Below are 21,895 nucleotides of genomic sequence, written 5' to 3'. Positions count from 1 at the left end.
ATATCCGGACCTGTAGTTCTTTTTCTCCAATCATTTACTTTCCCCTTTTATGATTTCACACTCCCTGGTCGAATATTCGGATTTTTCTCCACCGAGTCTTATAAAACAGAATAACACAAACTTAGTACTCTGCAACCAAAACAAACTTTTTTGTTTCAACATTATGTTGAAAAATTGTCTCAAGAAATTTTAACCGACGTTCAAATGTTTTTTTTTCTTGCGCATGTATTCTCAATAGCTCATACTTGTCTTTGGGGCATCAAATTGTGTGAAAAGTGATGCGCCGAGACCTAACGTAGTAGTTTAGTGGCGAATTGCTGGCCAGTGGCTGTACTAGTGTTACGCGAATGAAACGTTGATATTTTATTTTTATTTTTTGAATAAAATTTCATAGCTGTACAGCTTCTTTTTCCATCTTACTCGTCAAACTTAATTGACTAAGTGGCTACACCTCCTCGCCCTCCGCGCGGCTTAAAGATAATTCTTAATAGGATTCTTAATAGTAGTGTCATCGTTAACTTTTTAGTCAATTAAGAAACCGTTCGTCAAATAAAACGTTCAAAGTTAACTATGAATTACAAATAAAACGGCAAAATCTACTTATTTGTCATATTAGTTAACTAGTATAAATAAATCGAACGAGGCTCTTGTAAAGCGTGGTGAGGTCATTATTAATATTGGGCCGCCGTGCAAACTGTGGGGTATCGAAGTAGCAATGCTACTTTGCAGTTTTCAAATTTGTTGGCAGATTTTATCTGAAAATACCATTTTTACACATAAAAGTAATTTTTGCTCAAAGAAAGACTGTCAGAACACAAGTTATGCTGCTTAAAGCTTTAGTAGCTTCTGGAAATCTTTCGAATTCTGCTACTGGCAGGCAGCACCTTTGAAAATTTTCTTAACCTGACTCCCCTTCCCTAACACTCAAGTATATAACTCAAGTTATATATTTCCCATGGACTTTTTTGGATATTTATTTTGTTACAGCTGGTTCAGTTTACAGGTACACGGTTCTAAAAAAGAGTGATGCTAACGTCCAAAAGTAAATATGGCAATTTTAAAAAGATTTGTAATTTTTTTTTTTTAATTTGGTTATGATGAATCAATGCTCTGGATTGTATACCTTCCAAAAAAAAGGAATTATAATCAAATACTAAGTATTTGACGGCGCTTTCTGATTAAGCGAAACACACTCAAGAAATACACTTAGGTTAGATCTCGCAAAACCTGTTTCACAGTATACAAAGACAAGTGAAGGGTGATAGAATGCATTGGACTTATAAAATTTGGGCTATATTTTTGAACATTGCGGGGAGTGGGGGGCATGCGGAAAGTGGGGTAGCGTAGTAGCAATGCTACTTGGCAGTTTTCTTGGCCTAGTGAAATTTGTTGGCAGATTTTGTCTGAAAATACCAGTGCTTGGACTAGTCGCCGACATTTTTTGGATTTACCAAAAAATCTATTTTCTCGAAAAAAAAAATCGGCATCCCAAAAATCTTCCTTAGTTTAGGGTTGCCACCCCTAGTGATTTATCACTAGTGACAATCCACCCCTAGTAACTATCACTTTCATTTAACTTGAAACAATTTTTCACTACTTTCCAAAGTTTTTGTCTCAATTATTTATTACATATAAAAAAACTGAAATAGATCATTGAATTACTGACCTTTCTTCTTATGCTAGTAAAGGCATAATGTTTAGGTTCTATGTGTTTAAGTAAAAAAAAAAACACTTAACACTTGGAAAAAAAAAACAACACTGAAATGAAACATTACATTTACTTTTTTTTTTTTTTTTTTTTTTTTTTTTTTTTTTTTTTTTAGATAACATTTCCAGATACCTCGCAATTCTTCGGTAATTTTTAGTGGCCATATACCTAGAAAGAATTGTTTTCTGATTTCAAACTGTCTAAATAGTTTAACCCCCCCCCCCTTTATGTGCAAATATATAGCCCAAATTATATATATTCTGTTTATTGTCTTTGTCTTGTCTCTCGCTCAGCTGAAAAAAACTAACGAAGAAGCTAGTTTGTCCTCAAGTTTTACACAGCATAAACTTGAATGAGTGGCGCATAATATACAAGTACCAAAACTCTGTCCCCCAGCGGAAATTAAAAATATTAAACTCAAATAAAATTCTGAAATTTGGTATTTTACGGGGTGGGGGTATTTTTCACGGGTGATATTTTCTGGAGGGTTATTTTTCGGAGAGGTATTTTCCGTGGGGGGGGGGGTAATCGTCTGCGGTGTAAACACCGGCCACCTAATGTTTATAAGACTATACTATTTCATTAATGATTCTATTGTGACAGAAATAGGGACTATAGGGACCTTTGTACGACCCCTGTCAATAGCATCTATATGAACGGCCAATTAGATCATAGTATCTTTATTTGGAGTTAGCCGTGAGTATTTTTGCGGTACTTTTAAAAGGCTCGGAGCAAATCCAGCAAGCCTTATCATTTGCAATTACTCCGTAATTGATGCATTTATCCAAATCAATAAACTGGGACATACTTTGTAGTCCAATATGTTTCGTTGCTAATTCTTTCCCTCTAATGCTGCTTCCTCGTGTTGATGGAATATAATTCCTTGCAGATTTTTAGACGGAGGAAACGTTCGGCTAGAATAGCACATAAAAAGCGTCTTTAAATGGTTATTACCTCTTTTATATCTACTAGACGTGCAAGTATTCAATACTAAAAGTTTCTAGTGCTTACAAGGAATGTTAATGGCAACTTTTTCTTTCCGTCGTTCCCTGATATTTCTAGTTAAAGTCCTAAACCTGGGATGCCTTGAGTATATTGCATCATCTGGGAAAAAAAATGACCTTGTGTCTCCTCTATCTGGTGTAGGCTTGCTCACAGGCTCTGTAAATTCGGGACAGCCAAGTCTATAAAAAAGACATGATCACGGTAAAATTGAATTATTCACTAATGATAAGTTGGGTTTTGATCAGGGAAATTTTTTCTAAAAATCAGTAGCCAAATTATAACCTTGCTGGAATAATTGAAAGAAAATAGCCCAATTTCGGCAAAAGCATGCTTATCCTAATAGTTTTTTTTTCACATTTCAAAGTACAGATTCCCTAATTTTAATTAAAATTTATTGGTAGAGATAATTGATAATTGAGCAGTAAAAAGCCAGTTCTAGTTCATAAGTTCGCCGAGATGTCTCAGTAGCTCCTAGAGTGCCCCAAAACAACTGATTTCCTTTCTTAGCACCAAGTGAACCGTACCCAATCCTCCTTTTTTGTTTAAGTTTTCAGGGTTTGATTAACGACAGTTTATTAAATAAAAAAAAAAAAAAAAAAACAATAACAAGTTTTTTCCACTGAAAGTAAGAAGCAACATTAAAACTTAGAACGAACACAAATTCTGCCGTATATGAGGAAGGCTGCCCCCTTCTCAATCCCTTGCTCGTTACGCTAAAGTTTTTGATACTTTATAAAAGCTTCTTATTCCTGGGAAGTGGAATTTATATTTTGAAAAAATGCTGAATCAGGGATAGGAATCAAATAAAGCTACTCTTTTGTTACAACACTGCTTATTTCATATTTCGGATCTCGGTTCAAGATCACCATATTGCCCAAAGTATAGCCGCATCTTTAAACAACAGCCTAGGCCTTGTTATTTACAGGACACAAATTGTTATTTATAGGACATAAATACAAATTAAAGAAATATACCATTTTCAAACATAATAGGCCTAATCACTGTTGTTGCTAGATTGACCTATGAATACTTATTATTTCGTATATTAGGGGGGTTGCCCCCTCCTCAATACCTCACTCTTTACGCCAAAGTTTTTTAGTGCTTTAGAAAAGCTTCTTATTCCAGCTCAACGACCCTTGTGTTTCAGCAGTCGGTCCTAAAGATTTGGGACACAATTCAAAATTTAGCGTAAAGAGCGAGGGATCGAGAAGGGGACAGCTCCCCCTCAATCCGCTCCCCTCATAAGAAATTTCCTAGCGAGGTTCATGATGTCCCACCTCACGTTTTCCACCTCTGCACCTATTTTCCGGGAATCAAAACGGATTCTATAGCAATCCCCCCTTCCCCAACTCATTCTATAATTATCTGATGGCTCAATGAGAGTTGTGGTATTTCAGCATTCAACTGCACTCTTTGAAGCGTCTGCCCCAACTTCCTAGCCTACAAAATAACACACCAATCCTCCTTGAGAACAGCTAATGCGGAATTATACATCACTAAACATACTTTCATAAAAAATCAGCTGACTAAAATTAGTTAAATTAAGCATTAGGATAAATGTCCATATTAACCATTTAACTTGCACGAACCACGTAAAATTTCAGGGACGAATGCAATACCACACGGCATTACTTCCTCTGCAACTGGGAAGCTCAAAATATAGTTTTGATACTTTTAATCGATTGATTTTTCATAGTTTTCAGTCGATTGCAGCTTGGTCTTCTTTGGGAAACAATCTTTTTGGTCACTTAAAAGGGCTCTAGAACTTTTAATTTCCGTTCCAAAAAGTCCATTGCTTCAATATGATCACCCCCTAAAAAAACACAAATGAACGCGCATTCGTGATATTTCTTATGAAAGGAAAAAAAACATGCACAATTCCACATTTTTGCAGACAGGAGATTGAAACCTCTGAATTAGGGTTTTCTGATACGCTGAATCTAATGGTGTGATTTTCACTAGGATAGCTCGATTTTTTCTTGGGTGTATTTCCCCCTTTTTCGAAAATCAGGCAAACTTTATAAGGCTCATAGCACTTAAATCGTAACACTGAAATTAATGAATTGCATACATTTGTAATCAAAATAAAAAGTAAATTCTCTTGATGTATTCATTGTTATAGAAATTAATTTTTTTTATAGGTTTCGTTACTATTGGGCCGAGTCGCTCCTACCACGAACTGTTTGATGGTTCTCTATAATGTATTAAAGGTAATTATTTTGTTACAAAAAAAAATGTAGGCTACATTTCTTTTTTTCTTTTCTTTTTAATTCGCCCGTGTTACTTTTACAGCAAATCAGAGATTCAAAAATAAATGTGGATATATTTAATTCTCGTTTAATAAAGCACCTGAATGTTGCTACATATGTTTCGAATTTATACACATTTAAATGAACGGTGTTATAACATAACCTATTTTTTGACTTATTTAATAATTAAAATGAACAATTTAAATGAACAGTGTTATAACAGAACCTATTTTTTGACTTATTTAATAATTAAAATGAACAATTTAAATTAACGGTGTTATAACAGAACCAATTTTTTGACTTATTCAATAATTAAAATGAACAATTTAAATGAACAGCGTTATAACAGAACCTATTTTTTGACTTATTTAATAATTATCATATATAGCTGCACACATTTTATAATATATATGTTTGCATCAGAACTGTCATATCCAGTTTCAGGTTTGGTTTCGTGCCTTCATGATTACTTAAAAAAAATTTCCTTTACCACACACAGTTCTACAGTTTCACCAGTATTTTAAAGTGTAGCATAAAGGACGTAAATCTAGAGCAACTCATCCCTTTATATAAGCGAAGTAAATCTTATACAGTTAAATGTAGAGGTACACCTATAGTGCAGGTAATTTTACATAAAGTGTGGTAAAAGCCATCTAGAGTGCCTTTACCGGTTTCGCTTTTCAAAATTACATAAGATGACAAATGACTCTGAACAGCTAAAGTAAAACGCATGGACAAAGAAACAGAAAAAATCACATTGAATTGCAAAAGAAAACGTTGTACAACAAAACATATTGTTAGATGACAAAGCAGAATTACAATGGAACGAAGGAACGTGTTATTTGAACGTGAGCGAATCTGTGAAGGATAAACAGGAAGAAGCAAATTAAATTCACGCCAGAATTAATAAATTCATTTATTGCTGATTTTTCACACTAGAATGAAGAAACATGTTACTTTATGATACAGAGGAAAAAGAAAACGAATTGACACATGCATTTTGGCATCTGTGAAGAGTAAACAGGAAAGAGGACAGAATTCATGCCAGAAAAAATTGTGAGTTACGTCACATTTATATACATTCAAAGGGCAAAAATATCATTTTTCCCCAGGAGTGACCGTATCTTTTTAGTATCTATGACGCATGCAAAATTATAAAAGATGACAAATGACTCCAAACAGCCAAAGACAAAGTATGGGACAAGAAGTAGCAAAAATCACATTGAATTGTAAACGAAAATATTGCACAACAAAATCTGCAGTTTGAAGGCAAAGTAAAATTTCAATGGAATGAAGGAACGTGTTAGTTTAGCATTTATGAGTCTTTGACGGATAAACAGGAATTGCTTTTTAGTATCTATGACAAGTGCAAAATTACACAAGATGACAATTGACTTTGAACAGCTAAAGAAAAAAGTATAGAACAATAAACAGCAAAAATCCCATTGAACTACAAATGAAAATGTGACTTAAGCTAAAGAACAACACAATAATATGCTATTCCGTAATTTAGATATTTCAGAAATTACAATGGAATAAGGTACGTGTTATTTTAGCGTCTGTAAAGGATAAACAGAAAGGCGGAAATGAATTCACGCCAGAATTTCTTAATTCAACTAAAATTGCTCATTTGTATCCCTATGACGATAAGTATGCCAATGCGTAATCTAAATATTTCAGAGAGCATAGGCATTGGAACATCGTTGATTGTTACTAAATGATATAACAACGCAATTAAAGCAGAAATATAACAACCGGGGAAAAGCTGGGAGCGAGTTTTTTTTTTTTTTTGTATCTATAACGTCATGCAATTACATATTATTTTTAATGAAACCGAACAGCTAAAGCAAAAGGGTTGGGAAAATGTCTGAGGCAATGATGCACGAAAATGAAGCGCAACGAGATCTGCAGCTAGAAGACGCAGATCGCTTGTTTTACAAGACAAAAAGCACCGCAACGAATCCCTAATGAAAATAATGGAAAAAGAAATCTACGTCTAAAAGAAACGCGACAGGGATGATCACATCCAATCATAAAAAAAATCTATGGCTAGAAGAAAAGCAACAGTGAGAATCACAACGAATCCCAGGAGAAAACAAATCATATGAAAAGGATGATTCTTTGATACATTAACAGGAAGGAGGAATTGAATTTACCCCACAATTTCTTAATTCAGCTAAAATTATTGATTTCACACCTCAAGACTTAAGACTAAAGAACAACGCGATGATTATGCTAATACGTAATTAGATAATCAAAAAGATACGCGCCTGTCGATTGCGGGGCCTAGTATGATATATATATATATATATATATATATATATATATATATATATATATATATATATATATATATATATATATATATATATATATATATTTTTCCCCGATGTAACAGCATATTAATGATATGCTTGGCAATACAGGACTCAGGGTTGGATCCCAACTACTGCAAGGTTAAGCGACAAGCTTGCTACCTGTCCCGGAAAGAAGATCCAGCAAAAGAAACGGTAATTTGACATCCTATGCACCATTTATGGTACACCATCAAGACATGCACCATCACAATATACTCCGAAAGAATTTATATAGACAGAAATCTAAAGAATAAGAAAATATTTATCAACTATTCCACAACAAGAATAGTTGTGGAAATATTCAAAATCCTTATAAAGGTATAAAGAAGTGTGAGACACTTAATAAATTACTAACTAAGAATATCTATAAATACGACATAAACACAGAGACGACTCACACACAGAGGCGACACCCACACGGAGATGAAACACACATATAGAGACGATGAAATAAATAAAAGGAAAATGAAATGGAAGATTTGATGAAATAAAAGGAAAATTGCCTTGGAAAGCTAGTTAGTGTAGCAAGTGTTTCACCATCAGTCAAACACTTTCGCACCTCTTCACGGCGTTTGATCATATTCGCCTCAACTACATTGAAGTGCGACAGAAGTCCCCCATAAGGTTTTCCAGGAGTTCCTTCAACCATGTACGACGCATATTCTGGATGCCAAGTTGACTGTATTCCACTGGTAAAATAAAACTCTCATTAATGCATTAAAAATACTACTTGATGGTGCGCTCTAATAAACCAAAAAAGCCTTAGGTGCACATTGTAAGTTTGATAGTTAATACCTTATAAGTATGATACACTATTGATTGACAAGTTTGAAGAAGGTCAAATAATAAAATTATTGGCCGATTTTCATGGAAAAAGCACAATTTTCTCTCGCTTTTGTGGTCCTAAACAATGTTTTTTAACTCACAATTCGTGGGTTAAGAGCCATGACCTCAAAGCCAGTCTTAATTTCTTATTGTGGCTTCGTTAAACCACTTGTAACGAATAACTAAAATTCTTCTTGAAAACTGGGATATATGGGTCAGTTGAGCAACTTTCATGGATAAAAAGCATGTCCATACGGTTCTTCGGGTTCAAGCTACCACTAATAATTTAAAACCATGACTTGCAGATGAGTTACAAGAAACTAAAGAAAATCTCAATTCATATTAATGTTGCTAGTTAACGTTATACAAATAGCTAAGCTTGTCCTTCAACGAAAGTTCTTGATCATACCTATGTACTTTATTTATTACAAAATTTTCTTAATAACGCCATCATAAAACGCTGAACACAAAAAACGCTCTTTTTTGTGCCATTTTTAGAGTCTAAAGGCTGAAAAGCATAAAAAGGTACCATTACAATCCCCATGGTTGAAAACCCTTAACTGAAGGTTTACAACTTCCCTTTCTGTAAACACCCCCTCTTAGCCCCTTTTAGTAAGCGAAAACTACAAAACACGTTCTGAAAAAAATAAACGAAAAAAAAAGATATTCATAAAAGTTTGATTGCGGAACAACAACTATTATCTATCTTATTATCTTCACAACAAAAGTTAATTACAATTGAGAATACAATTTAGCAGAAATTTCGAAAAAGAGCTTGAAACGCTGATGTGTATTTCTAAGAGCTCATTTGAAAGCTAATACTAACATCTCTATATGCTTAGCACAATTTTTTTTTCTCATCACTATCAGCATACACCACCAAAAAGTGTGAATTCCAGTGTCGGGTACCACTGAAATATCCACGGCCGAAATCCGTAACTGGATGCTTAAAATCTTGGTCTTGAATTCCACCCTCTCATTCTCCTTGGTAAGTGAAAATGAAAAAAACGAATTTCGAAAAATAAACTGGCTTAAGAAAAAATGTTTTCATTCACATTCAAAACTTATTCAGGAATACTGATAAATACTATTAATGATCTACAGTAACAGTAAAGGTGAAGCACTCACATAAAGGTGAAACACTCACATATTTTCGAGAATTTCAAAAAAGAGCTTGAAACCTTGATGTGTTTCTTTCTTTCCTGGCGCTGACAGAGCACCGCAACATCGTAGGAGCGTGAAATATATAACCATACGAAAATTTCACAATTAGGGTTTTACTCCCCCCCCCCCCTCCCGTCAAGGTGTGCATGAATTGGCCACTGTTTTAACATTACACATACGTTAATAATTTGGGGGCAGAGGAAGGGTGCTACCTCCTGAATTTGGAAAATTTTCATCTTTATAAACTTGAAATCTTAAGGTAATATGTTTTTACCGATCAGGTCCTCTAAAACGTTGAAGTCCAAGAAGCAAAATAACAAAAGTATACTTTCTTATCAGAAGTTCAATTTTTTTTGCAGCATTGCGGCAGCAAAATTGCAATATTAATAACATAAATTTCCTTAAATTATGTCAACTACACTTCTAAAATTCTTTCTATAGCCTTCGGTTCCCAAAAATCTCTGTAGATTCATACAGGACAGTACTTTATATATAGTTTTGAATTTTTACCTGCAACTCCTAATAGATACTAAGGATAATATACCCCTTGGACTCTTTATCAGACAAAATGACTGATTTTTCAAAAAGGAAATTTTAAAGAGAGGTGGGAAGTAAAATCTATATTTAATGCCCTTTTTAACAAAAACTTGTGTTGACTGCTTTAATTCCTTCGCCAGAGTTAAACAAAGATCATTTTGTAAGGTTTGTTGTTTATTATTTTAAAACCTTAAAACGAACAGAAATTACTTAAAAAAACTGAGTTTTCTGTTAGTAGTAAAGAGCGAAGTTGAAACTTAAAACAGACAAAATAATTGCTTCGCAGTCTGTGTAACATATTTTTGAAAAACTGGTGCAAATATAACTGACTTGTGACAGTTCCCTATATCTCCAGAATTCTAAAAAACTAGCGCTTTACTGAAGACTGAACTTACTCAATTTTTCTAGAGAATTAAAGTTGTATGCAAACATAATTTTGTTTCACGACTGGTAAAAGACTATTGAGATCCTTGAAAATTAGTCTTAGATTTTCTGCAGGCTAATTAAGGATTCTGCCCCTAATTTTGTTTTGTTGCGTCGATTTTGTGTTTTCACTAAAGCGCTAGTTTTTTTGGAATTCTATAAATATAGGGAAGGTTAAGTCAGGTTATTTGAACACGTTTTGCAGATATATAAACTGCGAAGCAATAATTCTTGTTCGTTTTAAGTCTCAAGGTGTAGTTATTTAAGAAATAAAACAATTATTTAGGTCGTTTTTCTTATTTTAAGTCTTTCATTCATATTGGTAACGCTTGTATCAAAAAATTTTCAGCAAAAAGGTGAATCCCAAGATTAGAAATTTTTATTAGATGGGTCGGAACCCAGTGAATTTTAGGAACCACTGCCCTAGACAAACGGAAACAATGTCGAAGAGGGAATCATCCAGCAGATACTGCAGAAGATTACTAAAAACAGTGATTAAAAAAACAATTTTGTTGATAAGCGACTATCAGAAGCTAAAAAAATATCTGAATTTGCGTTCCACATCAATAATAAATTTGTGTTGCGAATCAAAAGACAAATACGTGCCGAAATCATTGAGAATGAGAGGAAAAATCAGAAATATTGATAAGTAAAATAAGGATTGAGTAAAAGAAACTAGATTAAAAATAGAGCCCAAAACTTGAAACACCACAGTAAAAAAAATAGAGCCAATGAAATATCACAAGCAGGCAGAAAACGAAAATGGCAATATAAGGGGGAGGGGGGGGGGAATACTAATTTTGACAATGCATCATCTACTACAAAAATAAGCGACGATTTTTTTTTGTTAAAGATATGTATCAAGAATTATTAAGGTGCTCAGTAATAAGGTGATGAAATTTTTTCTTTTAAATCTCGGTAACAATACGAATTGGAGAGTAAGTTGGGATTGGTGTAAAGACTAAGCGGGGGAGTCTTCAGCTATTGCAGTTGTGAAATTCGGAAAAACGTCCTCAGTGCGAGTGTTGGAAATGGTGGACTTGGCAAAACACAAGCAAATCTCTTAATTCTTTCAAGGCGTTAATGCGTGCAGCTTAAAGGAGTATATAATTTTATTCTCTTTGTAAATGATTCTGAGTGAGCACTTTCGGACCAACTTAATTTTGTAGCTAAGGTAACTTGAAAGTATTGAATGCCAGACCAGACATGCACTTCCAAATAACAGCCTGGCATATGATAAGTAAACACAGTAGGAATGCATCTTTGGACAATCAAAGTTATTTTGAAGTTCAAGCAATGATAGTGATGGGTTTGCTTGTTTGACAACATTTGAAACAGGTTTGTCCAACTTGCTATTAATAGAAATCGTTTCACGAAAGAGTTTAATTTGTTAACCTAACATTTAGCCTAGTTTGGAATAGGGTCTAGAAAAACGGGAGCAGATTTAAGTTTATCGTCATTGTTTTTTATTAAATAAAAACACGTTTTTTCAACTGAATTGAAGGAGCAACATTAAAACTTAAAAAACAGAAAACGTATTCATTCAAACGTATGTAATCCCTTCTTGATTCTTTTAAAATATATAGAAAAATGAATTGCTAAACGATTTATTGATTCGTAAATTTTTGACAACAAACCAAACAGATTGGTTCAAAAATTACCAATATTCCCTTCCAAAGTTTATTGTGGCATCAACCTTCTATATTTGTGTTTGAAATAAGATTAATAGAAAAAGAATTGATGACAAGCATCCTTTAAAAATAGTAAAATCAGACTGAGTCATAGATGTTATTACTCTAATAAGCATTCTTGCCTTTGGTGCAAACCTGATCGCAATTCTCTTTTTGATTGTTGATGTTTTGACAAACAAAGCCACTCTGTTCAATATGCATATGATCAAACAGTTCGTGGTAAGCAACTGTAAGTAAGGAGTGACCCCGCTCAGTAGTAACCGAAACTCTAAAAACCGGAATTTTGATACCAGTAGATACATAAATAGAATCAGAATTTTATGCTGATTTCAAATATATAAGTTTCATCAAGTTTATTTTTACCCTTAAAAAGTTACGCACCTGAGAATATTTGCCTTATTTTCGAAAACAGAGGGAAACAGCCCCTAAAAGTCATAACACTTTAAACTCGCACCATCAGATTCAGCGTATCAGAGAACCCTAATGTAGAAGTTTCAAGCTCCTATCTGCAAAAATGTGGAATTTTGTATTTTTTTTTCCAGAAGAAAGATCATGGATGCGTGTTTATTTGTTTTTTCCCCCAGGGGTGATCGTATGGATCCAGTAGTCCTAGAATATCGTGAGAGGGTTCATTCAAACGGAAATTAAAAGTTCTAGTGTCCTTTTTAAGTGACCAAAAAATTGGACGGCAACTTGGCCCCCTCCCATGCCCATTTTTCTCCCATAGTCACCCAATCAAAATTTAGAGATAGCCATTTTGTTCAGCATAGTCGAAAATCTAATAAATATGTCTTTGAGGATGACTTAATACCCCATAGTTCATGGGGAAAGGCCTGCAAGTCATGAACTTTTCCCATTGTTTACACATAGTATTGGTTATTGGGAAGTATACAGACGTTTTCAGGAGGGATTTTTTTCTGGCTGGGGGGGGGGTATGAGTAAGGGGTCACGGGGTAGGATCTTTCCATGGAGGATGTTTCTTTGGGAGAAAGGACTTTCCTATGAAGGGGGCGCCGGATTTCCTAGCATTATTTAAAAAACGATCAGAAAAAAAAAATTCAACTGAAAGTAAGGAACAACACTGAAACTTAAAACGACTAGAAACTGTTGCGTATATGAGGGGGCTTGTCCCCGTGGCAATATCTTACTTTCTACGCTAAAGTTTTTTTTTAGTACTTTCAAAACTGCTATCTATTCTAATTAACCGGCCTTTGTGACTCAAGGTTTTGTGACTCGAACAAAATCCGAACTTTAGCGTAAAAGGCGAGGTATAGACTAGGAGGGCGAACTCCCTAATATACGCAATAAAAAGATACGAATATAGAAGTTCGATACATAAATAATTCGTAAGTTACGTCAGAACAAAATTTCTGACGTAAGCAAAAAAAAAAAAATTAAAATTAATATGCAAATTAAGTTTTAATTATTCATGTACGGTGAGCCAAAATCAAAGCTGCATTAATTCAAAAACGTTCAGAAATTAAATTAAAAAGAAGTTTTTTTTTAACTGAAAATAAGGAGCGACATTAAAACTAAAAACGAACAGAAATTATTCCGTATATGAAAGGGGCTGTCCCCTCCTCGACGCCTCGCTCTTTACGCTAAAGTTTGACTCTGTCTCAAAACTTTATTTAAAAAAAAAAAAAAAACTTTAGCGCAAAGAGCGCGGCGTTGAGGCGGGGACAGCCCCTTTCATATACGGAATAATTTCGGTTCGTTTTTAGTTTGAATGTCGCTCCTTACTTTCAGTTAAAAAAACTAGTTTTTTATTTAATTATCACTAAACAGCAAACAACACTCTGGCCGTCAGAGAGTTTAGAGGAGCAGTAGCCCAGCTTTTCGTTGTGGTAATTTATGTTCATTTTAAATTTACTTGATTATTCATTTGTTTGTCTGTTTAGATCCAACTAAACTCCTTCTGCAAAGCAGTTACCAGCCTAAGTTGTTATTATTGTACTATGGAGTTGTCACCCGATCGGGACCAACGTCGGGAGAAGTCCAGCACATTTTTGATGGCTCCAATCCCCTCTTCCTGGCTACACTACTGGCGTAGGCAGTGGCAGGTTCTGCCCCCCCCCCTAAAAAATGCTTCTGAAAATTACTATTTGAGCATATATTGGCTATAAACATATACCTTTCCTGGTTTGAGCCCTTCCATATTGAAAGCATGGCTACGCAATTTTCTCTAATCAACAATAATTGCTCATATCTTCCACCAGGATAAGTTCAGCCCGCTCTAACACAGCTCCACCTCAAAGACAAAATTACTCATTGCTATGCAGCTCATTTGGAGGGTGGGAGGGGGGTAAACCCTTCAAAATTTCAGCAATAAATCATATTTATTGTTATAGTTTTTGCAACCTCATTCCTCTTTCCTTCCCAAAAGGATGCTATGTAGGCATAAAAAGACTGTAAAATATTCAATCAAATAGCATTTATTGTTATCTTTAATACCCTTCCTCAATATTAGGGAGTATCCCCCTCCCCGTGTCAGAAAACATTGAATAATGATAATACCAACCGATAGCGGTAATAGTAACAAAACTTGTGCTTAATCTGAAAGGTTAAACTTAAAGAATGTCTTCTTGTACTTTACATCACCAATACTATGTGAGGAAGCTGCTGATAGCTGCTTAGCTTGGATGGGTCCTTAATCAAAAATAAATATTAGTTAGAAAACAAAGAAACATTTGGTTACGCTTACTTTTCGTCTTGTGACTCCTTAGTTTGTAATTCTTCAAGAATGTCGCAACCTCTGAGAGACAATCGAGCTATCTTAGCCTCTTTGTTAAGGTTCAGGATCATATATTCTATCTAGAAACAATAGAAATTTAAAAAAAGAGTCGTAAAGAAGCGGAATCAATCCTTTGTAATGTCAATAATATTAGTTTCAAAGAGGCTAATTGTGATGATATCGAATGATCTATTATTATTGTTTAGTTTAAATAATTTCTTTTCTTTAGTTTTAGTTGATATTGATTGGATTTCTATGTATTTTTTTTTTGGTCACTCCATACAGAAGGGGTGGCTATAATGTTGTTTCTCAGGGCGGAAAGTGACTAGAGGTCAAGTCTACAAATACGCTTTCGTTGAGGATTTGATCCAAGCTGCTCCATATTATACAACAGGCACATTCTTCGCATATACGGTTTAGTAAAAAAGGTTGTTTTTAGTAGAAATGTTAATCATGAGAGGAATTAGAACATGTGGGAATGGAGGTACTCATTTGGCCGGTGATCCATTAAACCACCAGCACTCTATTTGCCCACACATACCCTAGTTACAATCGGGTCATAAGTTTCGAGACAGCTATTTGGCTCAGAATAGTAGGAAAGTCCAATAAATGTGCCTTCGGGGATGGTAAGATCCACTTGACCACAGTGGACGGCAGAGGCGTTCCGCGGGAGGGGGGAGGCGCGCCCCCCAAATTTTTTGGCATTCAGTAAAATTTTCGCCGAAGGCGCAAATTTCGGCAAAAAATTTGCAAAATCGGGCAAAATCTAGCAAAATTCTTGATTTCTGCCTAAAATTCGGCGTAAATCAGTTAGCGATCCGGTAAAACTTACGAAGATCGCCCCCCCCTAATAAAATGAGCCTCGGGACGCCCCTGGTGGAAGGACTCTGAGTTGGGTAGAAAAAGGTAGAGATTTTTCACCAGGTTTAAATTGGAGAAACAGGGTAAATTTGTCAATTCTTCAACGTAAATGCAAAAAAAGGTATTTTCGATGAAAATGCCACCAAAAGAGGTATATTTATTAAACCCAGAAGGGTGGGGGGGATTAAAGATTCTAGGGAGAACATATCCCCCCCCCCCACTGAATCTACTCTTGGAATTGCAAGACAGGTCCACTACCCGGTCGTTATTCGCGAGAAGACAATAATTGACCAGATTTGGAAGCTAATCCATCCCACAAGTGGAAAGTGTTAAATTTGTAGTGCTAAATTAAAATTACTATGATCACGACTTTATTAAAACTTTAAATTTGGATTTTTTTTTCTTCTTTATGTCCAATAACAATTCAAGCTCGAATCGCCCAGAAATTACTATCAATGAATAAATGAAACCGAAAACGAACAGAATTTCAAATAAATGACCGCATCAAACATAAAAATGACAGATAGTGTTATATCTGAATAAATAAATCCTAAAATCCGTAAAAATTAAAACGAATAACCAAGTCAAGCTTCAACCGGACAAAAATTACTACTAGCACGAGTAGGGCTAAAGCCCGCCCCCCTCTAAACATTCTAGAGGCTTTTGCATCATTTGCATTTTGTTGAAAACTATTGGTATTTTCAACAGTGCGTTTTAATGTATCAAGACATCAACGAAAAATAGAAAATTAAACAAAATTACCATAATTTTCAAGATGACTGGAAAGAACTAATGAAAACAAACTATAGGCTATGTTTAATACAATATGATAATAACTCCTAGGAATCCGAGCAATTTTATGTTTAAGATTTTTATGAAAATATTTTTACATTTTTCAATGGTACATTCATTAAAGAATAACAGCTTAAATTGTATTATGTTTCCAGTAAAGTGCAAATGACGGAATAGTCTTTAGAAGGTTTATATCCATTTTTATCCATTCTCCTATGGATTTGATCATCTCTGGTAGCCATGTTCATCATTGAAAATATCGGCAATTATTAATTGTATAGCATAAAACGATGGCACTATTGTGATGACAAAAAAAAAAAAAAAAAAATGGTGGTGTGTCAGATGACAAAAAAAAAAAAATTTTGTAATAACGGAAAAAAGATGCTACTTTGTCCGACGACAAAAAAAAAAAAGGATGACACTTTTTGCAATGACGAAAAAAAAACCACTGAAACTTTTTCGATGTTAAAAAAAAATCACACTTTCTCTGATGACAAAATAAAAATGAGACTTGTAATGACACTTTTGGCAATGACAGGAAATTGATGACACAAAGAGTGGTGGCAAATGTTATAGAGCCATTCAATTTGGGCATTGAGGGGGATGCAGCTTCCTTATTTTCGCCGACATATTCTGAGTGTAAAATCGAGACTGGATTAATACACTAGCACCAAACTAGAAACAGAAACTAAATATTTACGTTGCATGGAAGCTAAAATTAACCTTAAGTTTGGCATAAAAGAAACTCAAAACACATTCACACTTCCGACTTACTTCATCTCCCCATTTCAAAACATCACACTTTCTGTCATTCAGTCGATGGTATATATTTATAAACTGCTTAATGCCGTGATGTTGAACATGAGATGCGAACTTCTTTGTTTCTTCCCAAGATAGAGGACTACCGATTGACAACAACCCCATTACTTCACAAATATAAACTAAATTTGACGAAGCAAGGAATCCTAAAAAGACAAAAATTTATTTAGCACAGTTGGAAAGTCCAATAACTATAACTTTAGGGATTACATGATCCCCAATAATCCCTGAAGCAAGGGCAGCAAGTTACGTAACTCGCCCATTGTTCATATGTAGTATTATCCGGGAAGATTTAACAACGGGAAGAGGGGAAGAGGATTTCCTGGCATGATTTGAAAAACGTTCAAAAATCAACTATAAAAATCAAGTTTTTTCAACTGAAAGTAAGGAACAACATTAAAACTTAAAACGAACAAAAATTATTCTGTATATGAGGGGGGCTGCCTCTTCCTTAACCCCTCGCTCTTTACGCGAAAGTTTGACTTTTTGTCAAAATTCACTAGTACTGCTCAAACACAAGGGCTGATGGATTCGAATGAGAACTATTTTTAAAGAACTTTAAGATTTTAGCATAAAGACCGAGGGTTGATGAAGGGGCAGTCCTCCCCCCCCCATATACCGAATAATTTCTGTCATTTTTAGGTTTTAGTGTTGCTCCTTACTTTCAGTTTTTTTATTTAACGGTTTCATAGAAAGCTGAAAGCTTTATAGGTAGCTGAACCCCATTAAACTGAAATGCAACTGAATCCCATTTAACTTAACCCTAGTGCAACTGAACACGGGTGGAACTCAACCCCATTCAACCAAACCCTAGTGTAACTGAACCCTCATTTAATTGGATCCCCGTGCAACTCAACCGACGTACAACTCAGCCCCATTTAACCGAACTCTCGTGCAACTGAACCCCCGTTTAATTTGACCTCCGTACAACTCAACCTTAGTTCAACTGAACTCCTATGCAACTCAACCCCATTTAACTGAATGCCGGTTTAAATTAACCTCCGTTTAACTCAACCCTTATGCCACTTAACCCTCAAACAAACCAAGCCCTATTTGACTCAACTCAACCCAAGCCCTAATAATAAGTTTGGACTAGCGTTGACTAGAAGATAGTGCTGATTAGCGCTTCAGACCCTTTCCTAATTGAAAGGAACTTTCAGGAATGTGTGATAGTGTTATTTTTTTCCTTCTTTTTGGCTTTATTGCAAACTATACGAAACTATGAGCTTTTCAGTTAGTGCTCGGGTAAGAATTTGCTAAGGGGCAAGTGAAACTCTAATTTTATACCCGGTTCCCTAAGCTCTTTCAGTTTGACTTTTAAAGTTACGTAAAAGTATTTGTTTGGATCATCCGGGTTGCAGCAGTAGCTAGCGACCTAGTAAGAAACGATCACGTCCAATGTTAAGAAATATAATGACCCATAATGACCACTCCTAAAAATAGAGTCAGATCAAAACAGAAAGTACATCATTAGAACCGCCTTGTCCGAAACCCCTATATAGGAAACATTCTACCCCTTGGCTTGAACAGCAAGGGAAATATATTGGCTTGAAAATCAAGAAAAGAGACAGCTGCTACAGCATTCTGCCTAAACGGCATCTTCTTTTTTTTTCTTCCACAGATAGCTTGGCGCTGGAACATCGTAGAGAGCTTTTCAATGGCTCTTTTTAAAGGAAATTAGTGGGTTTAACAATCTTTTGCAATTAAAACAAATTATTTTTAAAAAAGAATCAAATTTTTTATGGAAAACTGCATATTTCATGTTAAAGACTGATCAATGACGTCATAATCGTAGGTTGTAGCCAGGTCGTCTCTTACTATTCCAATTAAAAAAGAGCCATTGGTTTTTTCCTGTTTCGACTTTTTAATAATAGAATGCAACGTGCTCATTTAATGAATAAAAAGTTCAAGGCATCAGCAAGGCCGTATGCATAGAGGGGGTGAGGGTGGTTATTTTAAAGTAAAGAACGAACAGTAAAGCCTATAATTAATGAATATTACTTGGAGACTGAAAGTTTGTAATAAAACCTTACTTTCCTAGATTTTTTTTTTTTTTTTTTAGAGAAGCATAGTTGTGAGATAATACTTTTAAGAGACAGTTTTTTCAGGGTGTTCTTTAACACCCTTGAAATTGCCTAAATTATTGATAGTACAAAGGAAAGCTATAGAATATTGCTAAATTGGTTAAGGTAGCCAACAACATTGCTTAAAGAGTCTTGTTATCAGCTAGAAAAAATTGATACTTGAACTTCAGACAAAAGTTGCCACAGAGGAATACTGCTTGGAAATCACTAGTTTTCCGAAATATAAGACAATCAACAAAACAACTATTATTAATAAATCCGAAAAAAAACTAGGTTCAACAATCAAATACACCCTAAAGAGTTATTATTAAAATACCAAGTAAAAAACAAATATCCTAAAATGTCTCTAAGACCTAGGAGCTGCGTAAACTCTAATATAATTCTTTATAATTTGTCGGAGTCTAGCCGTTAGGTCTGAAACTAGAGGTGGGGGGGGACTCAAGCCCTGGCTTTGTTGAGTTGGACCTAAGCTCAATGCTCCTCCTTAAAAAAGGTACGCACTTGAGCTGAATAATAAGAAAAGGAACAACGGCCTATTAGCCGTGGTCTAAAAAAAAGGATGCATTGGAGACTCAACATCAGGGTAGCAATCCTTATTTTCAAAAAATAAAGCTTAAGTCTGAATTTTGTCCATGCTACTCATTTGTTAAGGATTATATTTTATCATTAGTCAGGACTTAAAATCAGATGTGTCTGAAGGTGGTCCTCAGGGTTCGATAATAGTTTAAGGGGAATTGGACCGAAACTCAACGTTGCTCCTATTTAAGAAGATATATGCTTGAGCTAAGTGACTAAGAAAGTGAGTATAATAATATCGAAATAGCTGTTTCTTAATGAATAAAAGTAAAGAAACCTTAAGGATGCAATATCAGGGTTGTCATCTACATTTTCTAACAGAAACTCCTGGAGTTGGAACTTGGTTATAACATCTATCTTTTGTCGCCTGAAAGCGGTTTTGCCGAAAATTACAATTTTTGTCAATACTGATTTATAAACACTATGCTGTGTAAAAAAAAGTTCTTTCGAATGATCTAATTAACATTATTGTAAGACGTCTCTAACTGCCTGTATTTTGCAGTTCTCCTTTGCCGAATCGCATATTACTTAAAGCGGTTTTGCCGAATCACATACAGCACGGTCCGTTTTGCCGAAAGTTACTCAATTGCTTACTACTAAAAAATATTGGTTTGACGAAAATGATTATTATTGTTTGTATGGATTGAAATTCTGTTAGACCTTTGATCTTCTACATAACTGAAGCCATCACAACCTCTACAATAGGATTTTCTTATCAATAAATACATTACATACATTGTTTCAATACATTAAAGTACTCCATATAAATTAAAAAAAGAAACATTTTTACATTTTATAGGAAATCCATATTTTATAAAGTTGGATTTTAAATGTGTTATATTAAAAGGCGCTGAGAATAGAATTTTAATATAGAAATCCAGAACAAACCTTTGAAATCCAGAACAAACCTTTGAAATCCAGAACAATCCTGAGAAATCGAGTAGTGATGGGTTATGGATTTGACGAACTAGTATTGTCTTATATATTTTAGACAATGATGCGATAGCCCTTTTTTTTAATTAAAATTTTTTTAAATCCCACCTCCTCTCCTCTCGGTGACATAAAAATCTTTTTCACTTAATTTCAAACTTTAATGTCACCTACACTAATTTAAAAACAACTTTTATTTTTTGAAATTTCGATTTTGGTAGCCAAACATAATTGACAAAGACAAGGTATACAACACAAAATTCAAAACCACAAAAAAGTACCACTTCCGGTTTAGCAGGGTGCCCTTCTGCCATAGGGCACCCCTTTCACCGTGGAAATACATTAATAATAGACAAATAATTTTCATAAAACATTATTCTCAATCAACTATACATCATCCTCCATCCTCCCAACCTTCCCTCAACCCGAAAACAAACCAAGGAGGAGTAGAAAGCTGTGCCCCTACAATATCTTTAGGCAAGTCATTCTAATCCTTCTTTTATAACACACAAATAAACTACTAAAACCTTTTTAATACCCATTTGGCTACTCAAAAATCAAACAAAAACCAATAAAAAACGAATTAATAGCTCTTAGTCAACCATGCCCCCAACTTGACTGGTGTAGTCTTGATGCTATTGCGAAACAAATTGCATAATGATCTAAGATGTTCGTAAGTTTCGGCAATGATTTCAGAAATATTTGACTGGTATAGGATTTGAACTGGGGACTCCTAATGATGAAGGACTGACCTGCTAGTCAACTGAACTAACAAGTCGATGTTAATAAATTCTTCTTAGAAACACATTGACAAAAACTCTCATATATTAGCAATTCAATGAAAATGAGTAGTATCCTATTAATACGCTCGACCACACCCATTGAGTTTATGAGTTATTTGTCTGGTGTAGGAATCGAAAGTGAGAACTGAGATTTTCTACGGTAAAAGAACTATGAGTTAGCCATCTGGACCAACTAGTCAGTGATATTAATATGTTCTTACAAATACATTCTAAACAATAGGTTTCATGTACTTGCTATGCCATTAAATTGTATGTGTTTGTATATCATATATCATCTTTAGTTTAAAAAAAACACCCCTCCCTATTAGCCATTCTTGAACTTTTGAATTCAATCCGT

General features: G+C 34.6%; 1 protein-coding gene across 5 annotated transcripts in view; it reads right to left on the bottom strand.

The window, feature by feature from the left end:
- The window catches only part of Gclc (glutamate--cysteine ligase), a 104,031-nt gene that overhangs the window by 43,912 nt on the left and 38,224 nt on the right, over positions 1-21,895 (bottom strand). For all 5 annotated transcript variants that reach the window (XM_089094537.1, XM_089094538.1, XM_089094540.1 and 2 more), the window contains exons 2-5: positions 17,121-17,311; positions 14,664-14,773; positions 7,823-8,008; positions 2,720-2,892 (exon numbers count right to left, since the gene is read on the bottom strand). In XM_089094537.1, the coding sequence (XP_088950663.1) occupies positions 2,720-2,892; positions 7,823-8,008; positions 14,664-14,773; positions 17,121-17,270 (619 nt within the window). In that variant the 5' untranslated portion in view covers positions 17,271-17,311. The remainder of the gene's footprint in view (positions 1-2,719; positions 2,893-7,822; positions 8,009-14,663; positions 14,774-17,120; positions 17,312-21,895) is intronic.

The sequence above is a fragment of the Artemia sp. Qi Xiang Cuo genome, chromosome 9, assembly GCF_049724085.1.
Source record: "Artemia sp. Qi Xiang Cuo chromosome 9, ASM4972408v1, whole genome shotgun sequence".
Lineage (NCBI taxonomy): Eukaryota > Metazoa > Arthropoda > Branchiopoda > Anostraca > Artemiidae > Artemia > Artemia sp. Qi Xiang Cuo.
This window is presented reverse-complemented; position numbering and strand designations above follow the sequence as displayed.